This window comes from Esox lucius, chromosome 22, assembly GCF_011004845.1.
Source record: "Esox lucius isolate fEsoLuc1 chromosome 22, fEsoLuc1.pri, whole genome shotgun sequence".
Classification (NCBI taxonomy): Eukaryota; Metazoa; Chordata; class Actinopteri; order Esociformes; family Esocidae; genus Esox; species Esox lucius.
This window is the reverse complement of record NC_047590.1, coordinates 16,050,605-16,071,001: the sequence shown is the minus strand read 5'-3', so window position 1 is coordinate 16,071,001 and position 20,397 is coordinate 16,050,605. Positions and strand designations below refer to the sequence as shown.

The 20,397-nt window shown below is 41.5% G+C and overlaps 1 protein-coding gene across 2 annotated transcripts in view; it reads right to left on the bottom strand.

Annotated features, from left to right (window-relative positions):
• LOC105019692 (tetraspanin-7) overlaps nt 1–19,476 on the bottom strand; it is a 28,277-nt gene extending 8,801 nt beyond the window's left edge. Inside the window, exon 1 of one of the 2 annotated variants that reach the window (XM_034289846.1) lies at nt 19,272–19,476. In XM_034289846.1, the coding sequence (XP_034145737.1) occupies nt 19,272–19,352 (81 nt within the window). In that variant the 5' untranslated portion in view covers nt 19,353–19,476. The remainder of the gene's footprint in view (nt 1–19,271) is intronic. The other variant, XM_010886050.3, reaches the window with a different exon arrangement.
• Between the last annotated feature and the right edge of the window lie 921 nt (nt 19,477–20,397).

Below are 20,397 nucleotides of genomic sequence, written 5' to 3'. Positions count from 1 at the left end.
GATGGCCTTGCTTATTTCAGCAAGACAATGCAAAACCACATTCTGCACGTATTACAACAGCATGGCTCTGTAGGAAAAGAGTCTGGGCGCTAAACTAACCTGCCTGCAGTCCAGACCTGTCACCCATTGAAAACAATTGGCTCATTTTGACCCCAAACTGTTGAGCAGCTGAAATCCTATACAAGCAAGAATAGGAATATTTCACTTTAAAAACGACATCAATTGGTCTCCTCAGTTCCCAAACGCTTACAGAGTAAATACAGGGATAAATGATTTGCACATCATTGCATTGTGTTTTTATTTGCATTTTACACAGCATTCCAACTTTTTGGGAAACCTGAGTTCCTCTCTTTGTAAAATCAAACATTAGCCAAGTTGGTTTCACCTTGATACATAAAGGCCATGAAGTGAAGGTGGCTAATCGTCCCTAGCTGTCAAAGCAATGAAATCAGGGAAGGATGCATCACCCCAGCCATATATAACATATATATATATATGTTTGTCATCTTTAGTAGAAGCTCACTTCTTCCTTACATTACATAGAGGATTTTGGCTCGGTTGCTGTGTGATGTGAATGCATTCTCATAAGATTCTCCCTGCCTACCAGTGTGCTTTCATAAATACTGTTAAGACCTGTTCAATAACCCATACAGAGCAGCCACAAAGACTATCAAGAAGATCTTCTGGTCACCACCAAAATAAAGGACACCTCAATAGGAAAACAAGGTGTCACCTATCTGTATATCTCCTGCAGTCTGTAGTCTTGTATATCTTTTGTAACATGTAATTTAGACTATCATCTACTAAAAGCAAGTCATATCCACATCAAAGTTCCTTATGTGTTTTATTAATTAGATGCAGATGTCTATTTTAATAGTTGTTATGGTCAACATTTTGCAGTCCAACCTTTCCGAACTGCACTGAACTACTGTCTTAATTATCAAAAAGTTAATTAGGTATAGAGACAATTCTAAACTGGCCCATTGAGCTATTCAAAAAATATATCAAAATCTAGGTAAATGCAAAAATTCCAAATTAAATTCCATCCCACCCCCACTGAGCCAGGACTACATTTCTCAGGAGCATGCTAATGACTTTGTGAGACAGACACCGGAGTCGCCCACTGCTGAGACAGAAATAACCGCTTACTGAATCATCCCGGTGTCAGACTGACCCGAAAATGAAGCACGTGGCATCAGCACTACTAAGAAATGTCTCTGTTGTTGACTCATGTTTATCATTTCAATGAAGGTGGTGGAGAGAAAGCCCCTGGGAGCATGCTACTACTAATTCAGTGTCCGATGTTGTTTTCCTCTCCATAGAGATGTAAAGAAGTCTCATCTGTGTTTTGCTATAATTATTATATCTGTTCTAGCATGGGAACATCAATAAATGTCTGAAATAGTATATTTCAGTGTGAAGAATTGACTGATCTCTCCTGATTACACACTTGAGAGTTGTGATCACTTGACCGACTAGGTCACCAGGGATCGGTTATTGAATAACCATATAATCAGGAATGAACAGGTAACTTGTTCTCATGCTGAGTTTGTGTGTAACCAGGCAGCAAAGCAGGCTGCTCTGGTCATTCAGTGCTGATGGTCGTGCTAGAACAATTTGTAGATTGAACGTTGTACACTAAAATAAAACATATCATATCTTGCAACACAATCAGTTAAAGGATCACTTTTATTTCATTTGTGGTAATATTTGGGCAGGATTGGGGAGTAATGGATTACATGTAATCCGTATATTTCAAGAGCGGTCTCTTCAGTCTTTGGGACATTCTGAATATCAGAGACATTTGGCTGGGAAATTATGCAGAAAAGCTAATTCATGCTTTAGTTACTTTGAGATTAGACAATTGCAATGCACTTCTCGTTGATTACCTTGATATGGCAAAAAATAAACTTTAGTTCTAAACACGGCTGCTAGAATCTACAGCTGGAGGCAGGGCCTTTTCCTACAGAGCTCCACTACTGTGGAATGATCTGCCTTTTAAAGTGAAAGACGCAGACTAAGTCTCAATCTTTAAGTGTCTACTAAAGACTCATCAGTAAGTTATATGATTTAGTGCAGTGCAGGAGTGTGAAGGTGAACTGAAAGGCAATGGATTTCCAAGCCACCCTTGCTGTCTCCTAAGGGATGTCCTTTCCATTCCCCTAGGTTTATGCTGCTATATTACTGTGCTGGGGGACTACTTTAGTGCTCAGGTGTCCTTTAAAATCCAATGAATGCACACTCCAACTTCACCAATGTCCTGTTTACCTTAGCGTGGCCTTGGACAGCACCTCAGCACTGCCTGGCCCGAATGACTCGTAGCTATCTCTGTCCCTGTCCTGGTTGTGTCGCAGATCAAATGTCCGCTTGCTGATTCCTGCTGCCTCTGCCCATCCCCCACCGGATTGTCCCTGTCCTTGTCCACATGGTTACGCAGGGGAGTTGGATTCTGTTTAACAACTCCGGACACAGCCCACATCATTTATTCACCCGCTTGTCACCTGTCACCTGTCACCTGAACATGCAAAAACATTGTTGTGACCCAAAAGGTCAGTCTTTACCCAGCACAGCCAGTAGATGACTGGCCACCGGCTCTAAGTTTGGTTCCTCCCTAGGTTCATTTCTACACTTTGAGCCACTGTGCATCAACCCGGTTGTTGCTTGCTCTTTGGGGTTTTAGGCCGGATGTTCTAAAAGCACTTTGTGACAACTGCTGGTGTAAAAATGGCTTGATAAAATACATTTGATTGACATACGTACGAGTTAGTTTTTCATTTTCTTATGAATTGGGATCCATTTGAAAAAACATGTTTTTGCTTTGTCATTATGGAGTACTGTGTTCACAATCCCGTTTCCAAAAAAGTTGGGACGCTGCATAAAATATAAATAAAAACAGAATGAAATGATGTGCAAATCATTTAAACCCCTATATTTAATAGAAAATAGTACAAAGACAAATCAAAGGTTGAAACCGAGACATTTTATTGTTTCTCGAAAAATATATGCCCACTTTGAATTTGATTTCCAGCAACATGTTTAAAAAAGGGACAGAGGCAACAAAAGAGCATCCATCTTCGTATCAACGCACAGCTCAAAAGCCTGCATCAGTGATGGTGTGGGAGAGCATTAGTGCACATGGCACTGGCACATCTGTGAAGGCCCCATTAATGCTGAACAATATATACAGGTTTTGGAGCAACATGTGCTGCCATCCAGACAATGTCTTTTTCAAGGATGGCCTTGCTTCTTTTACCAAGACAATGCCAAACCATATTCTGCACATATTACAATAGCATGGCTCCCTTGTAAAAGAGTCAGAGTGCTAAACTGGCCTGCCTGCAGTCCAGACCTTCCACCCATTGAAAACATTTGGTGCATTATGAAACAATAAATACGACAAAGCAGTCCCCGAACTGTTGAGCTGCTGAAATCCTTTATTAAGCAAGAATAGGAAAACATTTCACTTTCAAAACTACAGCAATTGGTCTCCTCAGTACCCAAATGCTTACAGAGTATTGTTTAAAGAAGAGGTGATGCAACTCAGTGGTAAACATGCCCCTGTCCCAACATTTTTGAAACATGTTGCTGGCATCAAATTCAAATGGGCATGTATTTTTCCAAAAACAATAATTTCTCAGTTTCAACAATTGATATGTTGTCTTTGTACTATTTTCTATTAAATATAGGGTTTAAATGATTTGCAGATCATGGCATTCTGTTTTTATTTACATTTTACGCAGCGTCCCAACCTTTTTGGAAACAGGGTTGTACACACAATACTCCATAATGACATCATTTCAAGTACCACTAAGTTCTTGGATACAGCACAACATGTTTTGACCAAGTGCAATTTGCGTAGTGCCCTGTTTCTGGTATTACAATATCCTAAGTTAATGAATTCATGGTTTTAAAATGCTGTTCAGAAACATGGGGCATTGACTTGGGCTATGTTATAATTATCGTTTTAGAACAGAAACACAAGAAATGAGAGGAGGGGGGACAAACAACAACATCAAGAGCATAGAGAAGAAAATTCATGAGCAGCATCTGTTAGGGATAGGCGATACCACTGATTGTCTTTTCGATCCAAGGATAATACCAAGCATAGTATCCAGATACCAATAGGTTTGTTTTATAGGTTTGTGTTACAGGTTTGTGTTATAGGTTTGTTTTATATGTTTGTGTTATAGGTTTGTGTTATAAGTTTATGTTATAGGTTTGCTTTATTACCACAATATCTCACAAACTTTTGGCACATTTTGATTCATACTGTTTATTGTAGTGAAATAAGTTGAAACAATGTTTCGCTTTATATCTGCCATTAAATCAGAGGAGCACTGGTAACCACATTCATTCCATCCCGTTGTGTGACTATCTGTGACTGCTTGTGTTAATTGGTGTGACTAGCTTTGACCAAAACTTAAGTAGCTTGATATTAGCTAATCTTTAGTTGCATAACTTGACATTGGCTCATTGAAAAGGGGTTATATTTTTACGTTATTGTGTTTTCCTAGTTACACTACCTGGGAACAAACAGACTTTTAACAACTGGTAGCGCGGAACAACATCTGGATGATATGTAGAGACCGTAGAGATTATACATAATGAGAAACGTGAAGGCCTATTTGCCGAGCCCTAACAAGTTTTGAAGAAATAAACATTTCGGTACCTAAGTCTATACAACGTTCCGCAACTAAAAAAGTCACGTTTGTCAACTACTGAAGTCACGTTTGAAGCCATATGTGCCGTTTTAGAGGATGAGGAGTTGAGGTTGCAAGAAGTAGCCGACTAGCCTACACATAAAAAAGCCCTTTTAGCATCTGATACACATTCAGTTTAATAAAAAATTATTTATAAAATCACCGGCCAAAGTGAGCAACAACACCGGTCAAAGTAAGACATTTTCATGTGAGAATCGATCCTCAAAAATAAAAGTTCAGTAGGCCTATCGATTTGCCCTTCCCTACTTCACATGCACATTCCCGAAAGCGCCTGGATATCCAGTGAGAGGGATACTTATTTTTTTGGCCATAGATGCGTCTTGTGTTAAAAATAAATTACTTTGGGATGCCGAAAAGGATCCTCCGACAATGTGATCTGTTGCCGATCACTGCACGAGGGCCCTCGGAGAGGGTTGTACCCTATAGGGAAAACATTCGTGACACAATAAGCTGTAGCCACCACACATCGGCCGTGTCATTAGGATTCTGAGCATGTCTGGCTCGGCCGTGCGTCAGAGGCCCCGCTGACACGTCCAGGGCAGCCTGCTTCACTGCCTGGTTACACAAGACCTCAGCAGGAGACACAGCCCCGCCACTTTCACAGATGGAGTGAGTCAGATACTGACGAAGAGGGGAAAGGGGGAGGAAGAGAGAGAACAGAGACATGGCATCAGGGACGTGACGTGAGATAAATGGACAGAGTGCGAAATGGAGAGCGAGAGTGAGAAACGGAGCGTACGAGCGGAAGATAACGGGACGGTAAGAGAGAGTGCATTTAGTAAGTCAGCAGGAGCGATAGAAAGATAAGGAAGATGAGATGAGTGACTGTCCAACTTATACAGTATCTAGGCACTTGGGCTGGGATTTAGAACTGAGAGGTCTCCACCTCCATCCCAAGTCCTTTCCCCAGTAATGTCTAAAAGCAGCAGTGCAGTAGGTTCATTTCCTTGTAATGTACCGTTCCCCTGTCCCCTGTTTCCTCTCCTTTACAGGGTTCATGTTTAATTCAACCCGCCACCATAAATGATTTATGACGCCTTCTGCTGTAGGGAGTGAGGGGTTTCCCCTCCCCTGCATGCTTGATAAGCATGGGGGTACTGTCCTAGGCAAGGGGGTGTGTGTGTGCCTGGCAGGTTGGCAGATTTCACCATGAATCTTGTTTTGGAGACAGATCTGCCCCAAAGACAGAAATGATTGGTTGCCTTAATTTTGAGGGAAGCGTTTGCATTTGAAACTGGCTTTATGCTCTGAGATGACGTGATTAGTGTTATGGCGTGTCTCCATCTTCACCCTAACCTTAACAATAAACCCTAAATGATCAAATCAGAGTTGAGATCTAAGCTCAGCTCTTATCAGTGAGTCAACCAAACACGTTATTTCTGCCTGCATGAAAGATGGGACTCCAAATTATGAATAATGGCTATAGTCTGAGCAGGGTCGAAGTTGAATCAGGGTATGTGTTCACATTTTACCAATATAGTAAAATAGGGGAAATGTGACCTTTTGCTAGTCCTCATCACAATAAAATAGGCTATATTCAGTTTAGGGTTTACATTTAGGGTCAAATAAAATGTAGATTTTAGAATTAAGGTTAGGGGGTTCACGGTTAGTGTTACAGTAGAAGTTATGGTTAGTGTTAATCTTTATTCGGGTTAGGTTTAGGGAATATAGGATTTTGAATGGGAATACTTTTTTGAGATTTGTTTCAACCATAAGATTGGTTTTAACAATACAGTCAATTCCGCTGCTTACATTTCTGTTGCAGTAAGAATACATTTTAATTAGTAATGTACACACAGTTCTAGATGGCTAAGCACCATGACACTGTGATGTACAGTATATGTGGGTTTTCTAAGGTAAGTCGGTTATTTTACCTATAAATGCTGAAGTTCCCAGCCTGTTAAAGAGATACAATCAGAGCCAGTCAGGGATGGTACATAGTAATTTGAAAGTCTTCATGCAGTCTGATAGAGGTGATGGAATTTGTTCTCTGGACCTTCTTCTGAACTATCACTACAGGCACATGCTAAGCCTTGCAAAAATAGCAAGTGGGGTTTGTTGTGACTGAAGAGAAGCTTGACCACTTTTCAGTGTGATTTAGCATGAAAACCATGTGGCACAGAGACTAGTCTACTGACATGTTCAAAGAACTGTCTCTGGCATATTCCAAATTATTAATCACTGATGTTGGCAGTTAGGGGAATGGATATGTTCTAAAATGTATTTTGTTGTGAGTATTGCTAATTGCCATAGACACTTTGATATGAATTCAATCTGGTGTTCCTTCTAGCTGACCTAGATTTACAAGGTCTTAAATCTCAGTCTTCACAAACATTTTTAGTCTTTAATCGGATACCTTAGATGGCAAGATGTGAAATCTAGTGTGACATAATTTTATTTTTATTGAGTGTCAGAGGGATACAACTAGAGGTGTCAGAATTCTGTCCTAAAACAAAGGCAGGCAGCGCAGACGCTAAAATCTATTACTTGCGGCTCCTCAAGTCTTCTGACCTTCCTCAAAAGAATGGCTCTGTGATTTCCACAACAATCCAGAAAAAAACTCAAAGACAAAGAGATGCGTCTCCAAACAAATGATGAATAATTAATGATCATTTTACACAGCTTTAGTGTAGTTCCGATTAGATATTTCGTTTTTGGGAAAGAGAAAACTCACCTTATCCAACACCACTGGGCGGGAATGTGAATGGAAGTGCTTGGATGTATAAAGCTGAGGGCCGGGCCAAGGCCTGAATAATGGTCTGACCACCTGCTCTTGCGTTCATGCGGACATGACACAACATCACACGTTTATAATGTGTTGCTTTGAGCTGCCGGAATGTCTCTCCGCACCAGCTATTCAGCAGAACCAAGGGGAACACAAAGGACCGAGAATGCAAAGTAAACAGACCTCCTGTGCATAGCCTATATGTTGAGGATCGTTTCTCTTCTGTCCTCCCCACACCTTTATTCTGAGTCTGAAAGCCAAAAGCATGTTTTTTATTAGTTTTGTTGTTGCCTCACTGGGCCCTGCCGATCTGTTCTGTTTGGTTCCTTTTGATCCTGTATACAGCTTGGGCAGGGAAGCAGGGAGAGACACGCCCCTATGTTTCCAATGGGACTCCAGACGCTTACAGCAGTACCTCAGTCTTCCTACAACCTCCCATGGGAGCCAGCAATACAACACTGAGACACTTCCGGAAAGAGTAAACAAAGCACGTTAATGACGCCTGGAGGAAACTATCACCAACAACAGACCAGACACCTATTAACAAGCCCCTCATCAGTCTCGCATCGTCTCCATCCGGCTTTTCCCTTCATAGCAACACAGCTATAACCCAGAAAGACAAAATAGACTTTCTGGGAGATACGGGGAACTCGGCGTGCCCACAGAACAGATTACTTGATCGGTGGATAGCGGAGAGGGAAAACGGGAAGGGAGGAGGATGCCAAAAAAGAGCACTTTTGATTTCAGTGGGGGAAGCGATCCTCTTCTCAGCATCTCCTTCCTGCATTTTCAATGACTAGACGTGATCAGAGGTGCTGTTGTTCTATGCACTCAAAGCCAGGTGTTTATAGAATTGAAATATATGTATGTTTTTTTTAGGTTTATTTCGTCACAAAGGGGCGAAGGGCTGTGTTATAGTTATCTTAGTGTCTGGCTTCTTCCTCTTGACACTCCAATTTTACTCTAATTCGCTAGATGAGTGAAAACTAAACAAAAATACATTCTGTTCTAGCAATCAGTGAGCTGTTAGTAGGCAAATGAACAGATTGAACACTTATTTTAACTTGACATTGTAAGAACAGAATAGCTCTGAACCTGGTAAATGTCTAAAAAAAAAACATGAAATGTAATGCACTTAAGATGAGTCTGCTTATGAATATAAACTCAAGGTTAAAGGACCAATGTGTAGAACGTATTCGCCATGAGGATGCTAGGAGAACTGTAGCAACAACTGTTTATATTTGAAACTCTGGACCCTCAACCACTCCTAACTAGCGCCAGTGTTATACTTTCACTTTTGTTCCACCAGTTTCAAAAAGTAGTAAAAACTTTTTTTGAAAGATATTTCACAGCGAGATGGCACAATGATTCCCTGAACTATTCAGTGCTTCTTTTCTGACATGAACAGAAAATGAGTGAACTGTGTAGAATTTCAGCAACCAGAAAATGACAGCGGGATTTCACTTGCCCTAGTCTGCCAATATTCGTGAGGGTGCATGAGCAGGAGATTACCATTTTCTTGTGCTTTCTGGTTGAAACAATATAGTAAAACACTATCATTCCGCTCTCATTGTCTATATTGTCACTGTGTCAGCCTCAAGATTTTACGCTGCTATATTATTGTGCCAGGGAAATAAGGGAGTAGGTTGTCTAACTTTCCTTGTGTCCTGTTCCGTTTAAACTTAGGAGGACGTGCACTTGGACCACATCTCGCGACCTTCGGGCCCTAAGGACTTATAGTGGGCCCTGTCCAAAGTCGTCCTGGTTGTGTTTCAGATCAAGTATCCGATGATCCCTGATGATTTCTGCTGCCACTTTGCTGATCCCCCCCCCGATTGACCCTGTCCTTGTCCATCTGGTCATGCATCTGACTTGGATTACGTTTTATAGACTCTGGACACAGCGTTTATTAATTATTACACATGCATTTATTAATTATTACAATGTGTACTTTTAAAAGGTTTACCCGGCACAGCCAGAAGAGGGCTGGTCACCCCTAAGAGCCTGGTTCCTCTCAAGGTTTCTTTCTAAGTTTCAACCCTATTAGGGAGTTTTCCTAGTCACTGTCCATCAACCCTGTTGTTGCTTGCTCTTTTGGGTTTCAGGCCGGGTGTTTGTAAAAGCACTTGATGACAACTGCTGACGTAAAAAGGCCTTTATAAAATAAATTGGATTGATTGATTGAGATACAGTTCATTATGACAATTGTTTGATATTACAATGAATATCTATATATTGCACCTTAAAGCATTATGCTACACTCAGTCAGTTCTAAAAATGACTGAACAGAGGTATTTTAAGAGAATGTTAAATCCTTTTGGGGTTTCAACACATGTACAATGAGGGGGGAAAAAAGTATTTTTATGGTGGGTTTATTTTAACAGTGAGAGACAGAATAACAACAAAAAAATCCTGAAAAAAACACGTCAAAAATTTTATAAATTGATTTGCATTTTAATGAGTGAAATAATTATTTGACCCCTCCTCAAAATATGACTTAGTACTTGGTGGCAAAACTTTGGTTGGCAATCTCAGAGGTCAGACGTTTCTTGTAGTTGGTCACCAGGTTTGCACACATCTCAGGAGGGATTTTGTCCCACTCCTCTTTGCAGATCTTCTCCAAGTCATTAAGGTTTCGAGGCTGACGTTTGGCAACTCGAACCTTCAGCTCCCTCTACAGATTTTCTATGGGATTAAGGTCTGGACACTGGCTAGGCCACTCCGGGGATCTTAATGTGCTTCTTCTTGAGCCACTCTTTTGTTGCCTTGGCCGTGTGTTTTGGGTCATTGTCATGCTGGAATACATCCACGACCCATTTTCAATGCCCTGGCTGAGGGAAGGAGGTTCTCACCCAAGATTTGACAGTACATGGCCCCGTACATCATCCCTTTAATGGGGTGAAGTTGTCCTGTCCCCTTAGCAGAAAAACACCCCTAAAGCATAAAGTATTCACCTCCATGTTTGACAGTGGGGATGGTGTTCTTGGGGTCATAGGCAGCATTCCTACTCCTCCAAACACGGCGAGTTGAGTTGATGCCAAAGAGCTCGATTTTGGTCTCATCTGACCACAACACTTTCACCCAGTTCTCCTCTGAATCATTCAGATGTTCTCTGTGAAACTTCAGACGGGCCTGTACATGTGCTTTCTTGAGCAGGGGGACCTTGCGGGCGCTGCAGGATTTTAGTCCTTCACGGCATATAGTCCCAGCTGCATTGAGATCATTGACAAGACCCTCCTGTGTAGTTCTGGGCTGATTCCTCACTGTTCTCATGATCATTGCAACTCCACGAGGTGAGATCTTGCATGGAGCCTCAGACAGAGGGAGATTGACAGTTCTTTTATGTTTCGTCCATTTGCGAATAATCACACCAACTGTTGTCACCTTCTCACCAAGCTGCTTGGCGATGGTCTTGTAGTCAATTCCAGCCTTGTGTAGGACTACAATCTTGTCCCTGACATCCTTGGATAGGCCATGGCCATGGTGGAGAGTTTGGAATCTGATTGATTGATTGCTTCTGTGGACAGGTGTCTTTTATACAGGTAACAAGCTGGGATTAGGAGCACTCCCTTTAATCTCGCTTGTTACCTGTATAAAAGACACCTGGGAGCCAGAAATCTTTCTGATTGAGAGGGGATCAAGTACTTTTTTCACTCATTAAAATGCAAATGAATTTATAACATTTTTGACATGCGTTTTTTTCTGGATTTCTTTAGTTGTTATTCTGATTCTCACTGTTCAAATAAACCTACCATTAAAATTATAGACTGATAATTTCTTTTTCAGTGGGCAAACGTACAAAATCAGCAGGGGGTCAAATAAATTTTTCCCCTCACTGTATAGGACACATAAAAATATGTTTAACCAGAATGTATTTAATACATTAGCTTTTTTAGCAATTTAGCAGATGCTTTTATCCAGAGCAACCTACAGTAGTGATTGCATACATTTTCTTTCTGGCTCCACGTGGGAGGAAAAAACATCCCTGGTGTGGCAAAAGCGTAATCTACCAACTGAACAACACAGAACCAAGTTCAACTGGGATAATATTAATGTGTGTGTGCTGAATATCAGCGTAGGTCAGTGTATGCCTTTACCAGTGTAGCATACCCAAGAAGAATCGAAGCTGTGATTGATGCCAAAGGCACTTCTACCAAGTACTGAATCATCTCAAGAAATATTCAATCAATTATAAATGAACCCTATAACACAAACATTTCTGGCAAAACTGAAGGCGTCTGAATAATTTCTGAAGGCTCTTTATATGACACATCCAACAAGCATGACCGACAAGCAGTCTATAGTGACTTAATGTGAAAACAATTGCTTTTGGGAGAAAGGTATATTTTAGCAAATCTGGCTGTATGTCAGCATAACTATATCATCATCAAACAATATTCATAGTTAATGCCTTATGTGATTTTTCTAGGATGACATGTTAATCATTTAGCAGATGGTTTCTTTTGATTATTTAAAAAAAAAAAATGCTATTAAAGTAAATTGGTCTGAGGGATGTGTAAGTTTCAGCCATGAAGCAATTAGGTTGAACTGCTGTGTTCAAGGGCTGAATGACACACACCTTAGTAGTTCTGGGAATTGATCCAGCTGGCCCAATGCTCTTAAACAATCTGCGGCCTCAATGGAATCAAAGTATGAAATTAAATATACTTTTTTGGGGGGGTATATGATTTAGTTGTGGACAATTTTCAGTGGACAAAATAGTTTTGTTTAAAATGATTATCATTATTTTCTGGTCCCACATCTGTCCCCAACTATGGTCCAGTTGCCTGAATCGTGTTCTACATCACTGGTGTAATGACTTTATATAAAGAAGAGGAAGTATTGTGTTTATCAAGCTGGATGATAACATATTGTCCATTTCTTGGGTGAGTATACCGCAGGTCTCTTCTACAACACTCCTTAAAAACCCAAATGATTGACTTTAATGACGAGTCGGAAAAGCAAGATGAAAACGATTGGCTTCATTGACCTCTCTGTGCACAGCAGTAGCTGAAACAGCGTTTACAGAGACAAGCTGTAGGAAACCTGGAAACATATGGGAGCAAAAAAGATTTCGATGTCTGTTCACTTTTGATTAATTAGTCGAAGATCAGAAAAAGAAAAGCAGAGCGAGAGAGAGAGTAACAAAGGGAGACTGGAGAGAGAATGTGCTACAAGAACAAACAGAGGCAGACAGAAAGAGGGTGGTTAGAGAGAAAACATGATTCACATCGTTCACAGGGGCTGGAAGCGTTTCTAAGTCATTTGTTAATTAAAGGCTCAAAATGTGCCAGGTAACCATGCTTGGGAATTAGACTAAGCTCAGCAAGACTCTCATCACTGCTCTCTCAGCGAAGCCGTGAGTCACCGCGCTAGACCACACAGTACACAGAATCCACTGGGGAGAGAATCACCATGGCAACGGCTATTCCGGCAGCCCGCCAGCCTACCCGACTGGTCGTGAGCGTTATAATTGTGCTCCGTTGGTCGCTAACCCACCATTGTCCCTGTTTTCACACCCAACCTTTTTCTTCCGTAATATTATGACAGATGTAGGCCTTGTGACGGGCAGCCTGGCATGCAAGCGGCAACAGTGTTTGGGTTATGCGCTCCCTGGCTCTCCTGCTCGCCTGGCGTGGGACAGATAAAATATACTTGGTATTGTTTACATATCTCCACCAGAGGAGCACAGTCTGGAAATACGAGCCTGTTTCTATTGACCCCGACGGAGTCCAGCGTGACAGTGGGCCGCGTGAGCTGCTAGCGAGCTTGGATTAACTTGGCTAATATTAGAACCGCACACAACAGGTGACACGTGAGGAGCCCTTTTCATATTTTTGCCTCAGAAAAAAAAGTTTAGTAGCTGCCACAGTGAACTCCTGACCCCCCTGTTACAAATGCCTGGCCCAGAGAACGGGATATATTTTGGCCCAGCATTCCCACATGTCCCATTGCCTACAGCGAAGACAGCAGCTGAAACATGATCTTGGTTCTACAGGCCTATATGTTAGCAAACACACTGGACATTTCAGACAGTCTCCAAGAGATCGAAGTGAAAAAGTTAAATGTGTGCTAGTATAGTAGCCTGTCTACATTTCTGAGGGTCTTGGTTTCTGTGAGCACTGAGCAGTAGCGAAAACATCTATGCATTCCTGACCTGGCAGCTACTATTGGCCGCCCAACAAGATAAGCTGATTACCTACTGGCCTCATTACCTCCCTTTTTTGGTCAATCTTTTTCTGTTTTCGTTTCACTCAACCTACAATCAACAGGGACAGGTGGAAACAGTCAACATATCTAGAGGAAGCGGAAGATATCATCTTAAAGCTTGAAAGTCTTTTAGAGGGCTAGTTATTCTTCTTACAGTATTTATTGATTCATTTGTTGGAATTATTATTTAGTATTAAATTATATATCACATATAAATGTTGACTAATGTATTTTCTGGAGAAAATCAATTTGTGAGCTGAGCTGTAGAAGTTAGCATGTTAGAGATGTCAGTCATGTTAACGCTCTCGCTTTATTACAAAGGGCAACAAGCATCAGTGCAGTTCACATTCCCACTGATCTAGCAACCCCAACGTAATTGGTTCATGGCTCAGCACTGGCTGATGTTTTATGGGTTAATAGCTTTCTGTGTGGGTTAATGGCTTTAATGGGTTAACGGCTTTCTGTATTGACCAGGCCTCCTGCATGACTGGGGAATGGCAATACCTCCTACTGTATAACTACAACATCTCAAATTATTTTACAAGTAAAGCAGTAGGAGTCAAGCATCCCTCAACCAAGGAACTCTCGCCCCCGCTTGGCCACTTGCCCGATATCACACAGACACGCACTATTAGAAATATTATGAACCCATTCTGTGAGTTGGTAGAGTAAAGAAGAACAACACATAGATCTCAAAAAGGGAGCTACATGCATGCAATATACTGTATCCAGTACAACGAACACATCACATGCAAAAAGTAGAGGCACAGCAAAGGATTAAGGTCAGACGCAAGAAGTAGATCTGCTTTCAAAACACAACGGAATTTGATGTATGACTTGAGAGTAAATCCATAACAATAAAGGAATGATATATTCAACAATATACACTACCAGTAGGCCAATAGCTCAGTCTGCACAGGTGATCATAAGCATAAAATATTATGCAAATTGAGAGTGGAATGAGTGTAGATCTGTAAGAACTATTAAAGTAAAGTACATTTCCTAAAATAATAATTGGCACTATGGAATAGTCAAATGACCTAGCCATTGAAAATGTGTTAGTTGAGCGAGTCTCTGAATCATGATTAACATAGCTTAGGTGCTAACTACTGCTTACTCCAATGTGCCCACTCACACAAAGATAATTCATCACAGAGAGCAAAGTAAACCCAAAGTATTTAGCACCTCCTCCCTGGCTGCAGGCTAATTATAGGCCGTCTTTCATTACCACCAACATGCAAACTGCTCACAGCCGTGACTAAGAGTCAGAGGCAGCGTTTGTTCAACATTTACTGGTTCTAACTCTAACATCACACAATGAATGCCACATTGGAATTCCTCGATCACAGCCTAATTGGTTGGATTGCTCTCATAGGATGACCTTTCTGTGACTTTTTAACCTTTGAACCCTACTTGGTTATAGCTATAAAGTGATAATAACAGGAGGTATTATGTAACATCATGCTCACAAGCTAAAACTGGTCCCCAAAATTGTATTTTGTTTATGTTACATCTGGGAAATCATATGAGTATTACAAATTCTAAGTACAATATGTTGTTAACACCTTTTTAAGATGTGGTAATCCATCTTTAATTCTAACGTTCAACAATAAGACTCAGTGATGGGGAGTTAGCTGACTGGAGCACCAGTGAAACAGCTATATGAGTAAACCTGGCCTTTCCAGTACAAGCTTGGACAGTGATCTATCACAGTCCAGTGAGTAGTAGATAAAAGAGAACGGCCAGTGAGGCAAGTGACCCATGCCTATTGACAGCACTTCACTGTCTCCATGCAACCAATGTCACTGGAAAAAAACCGATGAGCAAAATGCTGGCAAGCCACTGACGGCAATCGACTGGCGGGCCTTCGGCAACATGCTAGCCGGTTAAGTGGTGTCAGGCAGAGACATTATCTAGAGCCAGGCAGCTCCTATCAGACAGATTTAAACACATTACCCGTCCGCTAACACAGACAGGGGTAAGCCTTACATTCACACTGCAGCTTTAGCTCAAGCTTCTATGGGCTAACTTTGTGACTGGAGACTTTCTCTTCAGACCTTCGGTAATGGGATTCAGACAGAGGTGAGCTGGCTGAGCTACTCCCGGTCCGAGGTGTTCCAGCGAAATGTGAAGATGAGAGCGTTATTGTGAGGAGGATTTGTGAGGAAGCCTATGCAGTACACCGAGAAACGGATATGGGCAGCGCTGACGATTGCATGAGGAGGAGACTACTGATGTTGTTGCCTGGGAGATGTTGTGTGGGTAGTGGCGCAATATGATTTTACAGTTCAACCTTCCATCCAGGCTGACTGGAGTGGTGGGGTCAATTGTTTCATTTCCCTGTAATTTAAACATCTTTCAGCGACTTTTCAACCCATAGTTCAAACCCAATCAATATTATTTTGTTCATTAAGTTGAATGAATGTTTCAAAGAAGTCGACATTGAAAATAGATCTAACATATTTGCTCCGTTGGTAGCAAACCATTCTAAGATCATTTAAGAACTTCTGTTGAGCACAGGAAGCTATTTAACGTCTTTACAATGAGACGCATAATCACATGTTCAGATGAATAAGCCCCAACAAAAGGCCACACAGGAAAGTGAAAAAAACAGAATACATTACTCTACTTATTCCCATTTGGGCATTAATAATAAGCATTCCACAGAATAAATTAGGCCAAGACTTAGGGCATCTGTCTGAACTTAATAAGCTGCCTTTCCTGCTACGGCTAGTGACCTAATATTATACGGCTATGGGATAGTCTATTAACGTAAAGCATCTCTAGGCTTGTTAGTTAGCAAATGAGCACAAAAGCATCAAGCTAGCTTCAAGCATCAAGCTCCTTTCTTTTAGAACACATGGATTAAGGGGAGATATTTCTCAAAAGGGTATCTACATGCTATTCATCAAACTAGACCAGTATCCAATTCCAAACGGACCCATAAAAAACCTATTCCGCCAAAGGTGACAGTGTAGGCCTACATTTTGAATTGATAACTAACGACAACTAGGACACTCTTCAGTCCCTGGTGAAATCTTATCTGATGAAACAACTGGTGGCCCGACGCTAAAATAAGCCTTTAACAGCCTGACCCTTTCAGCTACCATGCTAGACGGCAGAGCTAGACATTTATCTTGCGTATCATGTTAATTAGACAGGTAGAAACTGCTTCTGCAAAACAGCATTTCAAAATAAAAGCTATCTTTACACGCTTGGTTTATCAAAATGTGACAGATGGTGCCCAAATAGCATGATTGTCAACAACAAGTGCTGAATAATTACAGCAAATGTGTCAGATACTCTGACAGTAATCATGCAAATAACCTTTCTGGTAATGGTCCAGGCAACAATGGTAAACAACAGACTAATAGCCTGGCTCTAGCTAGCTATTGCTGGGGTTGAGACAGACTGATAGACAGGCTGTAGTTGTTTCTGAGGTTGGAGCTCTTGATAGAGAAGTTAGTTACAAAGTGTGCATGGAGCAAAGCAACAGCCCTCTGTTTCTTCCTGTCTAACTCTCTGTTTATTATACTCTGTCTCTCAATCGCTCTGTTTTTTCCCTCTGTCTCAACCTCTGTTTATCTGTCAATTTCAATTTAAAGATCTTTTTTTAGCATTGGAAACACTGGATTTTGATTATTAGTGGGTATGTTCTCTGCCTCAATGTTTCTTTTTATCACTGTTCCTCTCATCGTTTCTCTGTTAATCTATTTGTCTTATTCTTTGTCTGTTTATCTCCCTCTCTGCATGAAGTCTATCTGCTGGGGGAGGAAAACAGCCTCTGATACATTAGGTTAAGTTGCAGAACCAGGCCATATGGTTTGCTTTAACCCCTGGCCAATATCAATTGAGTCTGTTTGTTAGACAAGGAACCAGTCTATTACAATACAGATACAACAGGTGTTGGGTTGGGGGGCTCAGGGTGGATGGGTCATATGAAGAAGGGGTGGGTCATGGTGGATGGGTCATATGAAGAAGGGGTGGGTCATGGTGGATGGGTCATATGAAGAAGGGGTGGGTCCTGGTGGATGGGTCATATGAAGAAGGGCTGGGTCCAGGTGGATGGGTAATATGAAGAAGGGGTTGGTCATGGTGGATGGGTCATATGAAGAAGGGGTGGGGCCTGATAGATGGGTCATATGAAGAAGGGGTGGGTCATGGTGGATGGGTCATATGAAGAAGGGGTGGGGCCTGATGGATGGGTCATATGAAGAAGGGGTGGGGCCTGATGGATGGGTCATATGAAGAAGGGGTGGGTCATGGTGGATGGGTCATATGAAGAAGGGGTGGGGCCCGATGGATGGGTCATATGAAGAAGGGGTGGGGCCTGATGGATGGGTCATATGAAGAAGGGGTGGGTCATGGTGGATGGGTCAATCTGAAGTGTCAGAGCTAAATCAATGCCATGTCATGTTCCAAGAAAAGGCCTCTGATCTTCCCCCCAAATCCCTCCATTATACCCACCACCATTTAATTCACTGCAAAGGTGATGACACTGACCTCATATGCAAGCCAGCATGACTGTGTCTGTGACGGATATGGATTGCACAGAGGAATGCAAGGCATTAGTCAGACCCTCGTGGCCACAAGTGAAGGGGTTCATGGACACGGTTCCCGGCGTGTCTCTAGATAGCGCACTACGTTAGACCAGGGCCTGTAAATGGACTAGGGCACAATGTAGGTAAAAAGGTGTTGTTTGAGACCCACACACATAGAATGTGGGTCAGACAGAAGAGTATTGCAGAGGGGATGGACGGATGGGATTAGAGCTGGAAATATGTGTTCACTTATGGTGGATGTGGATTCCTGACTGCCCGTCTGACTGCATTATTGATACTCCAATAGGCACAGGAGCAGGTCCTTGTGTAAAAGACTCAAGCCCTACTAACCTATGCGACTCAGCCACGCCTACCCTTATTAGTCTCAAAGGTCTTTTCCATATGGAACATAGTATAGGCATGGTATAGTAAAGTAAAAGTCCATGCCACCCTGGGCTAAGACTGCTGTGTCCTAGCATCCTCAAAATAATAATAATAAGAACATTAATTAATCCATTAACCAAATACAATAAGCATGAAAATTAGCCTACAGTATCTCTCACACCTGATTTTATTATATTTGGGTGGTGCCGCAGATGAGATTTTCAACATGGTAACGTGTCCACCATGTTCATTAGGTTAGTCCAGGCCCAGAGACATGTATTAAATTATGAAACATATAAATGGATTAGCCTACCTGTTGTGGACTCTCACATTCTTAAATTCATTTTCCTCTCACATAATCACGGGAAAATAACGATAACTTCGGTAGAACCAACGACAAATTATTCATGACATTTCCAAATCAACTGTAATAATACTTATAACTAACGTGATACTATTGATTTCATGACCTACAGAAACTCATTAAACGTTACAATTACGCTTGCCTATAAAGATAACGGTCCACACAGTGCGCACACCAATAAACATGCACTTGTTTCGAGGCAGCTGCTCGTGAGCACACAAATAAATATCCGATTTTGCAATGTAAACCACCAACCTTTTAGAAACCTCATTACATGAATATGACATTTAGGACGAGAATAAACTATTGATTTCTCATCTGCTTACCCAAAACACGAAGGAATAGACCACGAGGAGGGTTTTGAGGCAGGTTATAACTGGTTTGGTCTCCATTCTTCTTGATGCCATACTACAGTAAAATGAGGCGCTGGGTTTTCAGCGCGGCTGCGTTGCTGTGATTCTCCACTGGCCTTCGTTGGTTCAGCTGATTCACCCGCTGTCTCTTACAGCGCAGTCGCTTTCTCCTCAATGGCCAATGAATGAATGAGCTGCCTGTGGTGCTGCAGGCCTCGTTCTCTCCATGCGCCCTCTTGCGTGTTTTAGGGGTTACTGTGAAAACCCTGGTAATTGTTAAGGGATGAGTAAAGCAGGTGTATTTCAAAAGCATTTCTTTTTAAAACATGTTGCATCTAAGGTGAAAGTGCATAGAAAATAAGTTTTACATTGGTTAAATGCAAGGTCTAATCCTCTCAATCAAGAACATGGAAGTGGTCCTTAGCACTACATTTAGCAATTAATTGAATAATAAAAAGTCTTAATGTTAAAAGTAAGGCTGTGACTTGACATTTGAAACTTAGTTTGTATAATCATCTGACTGGTCAGGTGTGGCATAGTTCACAGCCTGGTAACAGAATTTACAGGCTGGTGTGCCATTTGAGATGATTGAGATTACAACCTGTTGCGAAGATTCAAAGTAAATATGTTAGCAACCAAAGAGAGCATTGGATCCCCGAAAATAAGGTCAGTTAAACTCACCCAGGCTGATTTTGCATAGCTATGAGAAGAAGCAGTGGGACACCTCAAGTGGATTGCCAATATAACATAGCATGTGCTGTTCTTTCACAAGGCGCAAAACACAATAAAGCCACTCTCAGGCAGCATGGGCGCCTGCAAAGCTAACAGATCATCAGGTGAGTTTTGGACATTTTGGACATGTGAGGCAAAACAGGGAGAAGTAGCAGAGACGCAAAGCAGGGGAAGCCTATGGAGTAAGACATTCTGATAATTTTCCCCATCTAAGACACATCTCGTTCCTTCTCTAAAAGTAGAATATGTTTTGAATGTACAGGGCTATGTTTTTTTTTACTTTACTCTTTGCTAAGGTTTAAAAAATATGTTGTTTAAAAGGGTTTGGTGTAAAATTAGTTAGTGCACAGGCTCACTTCAAAGTGTG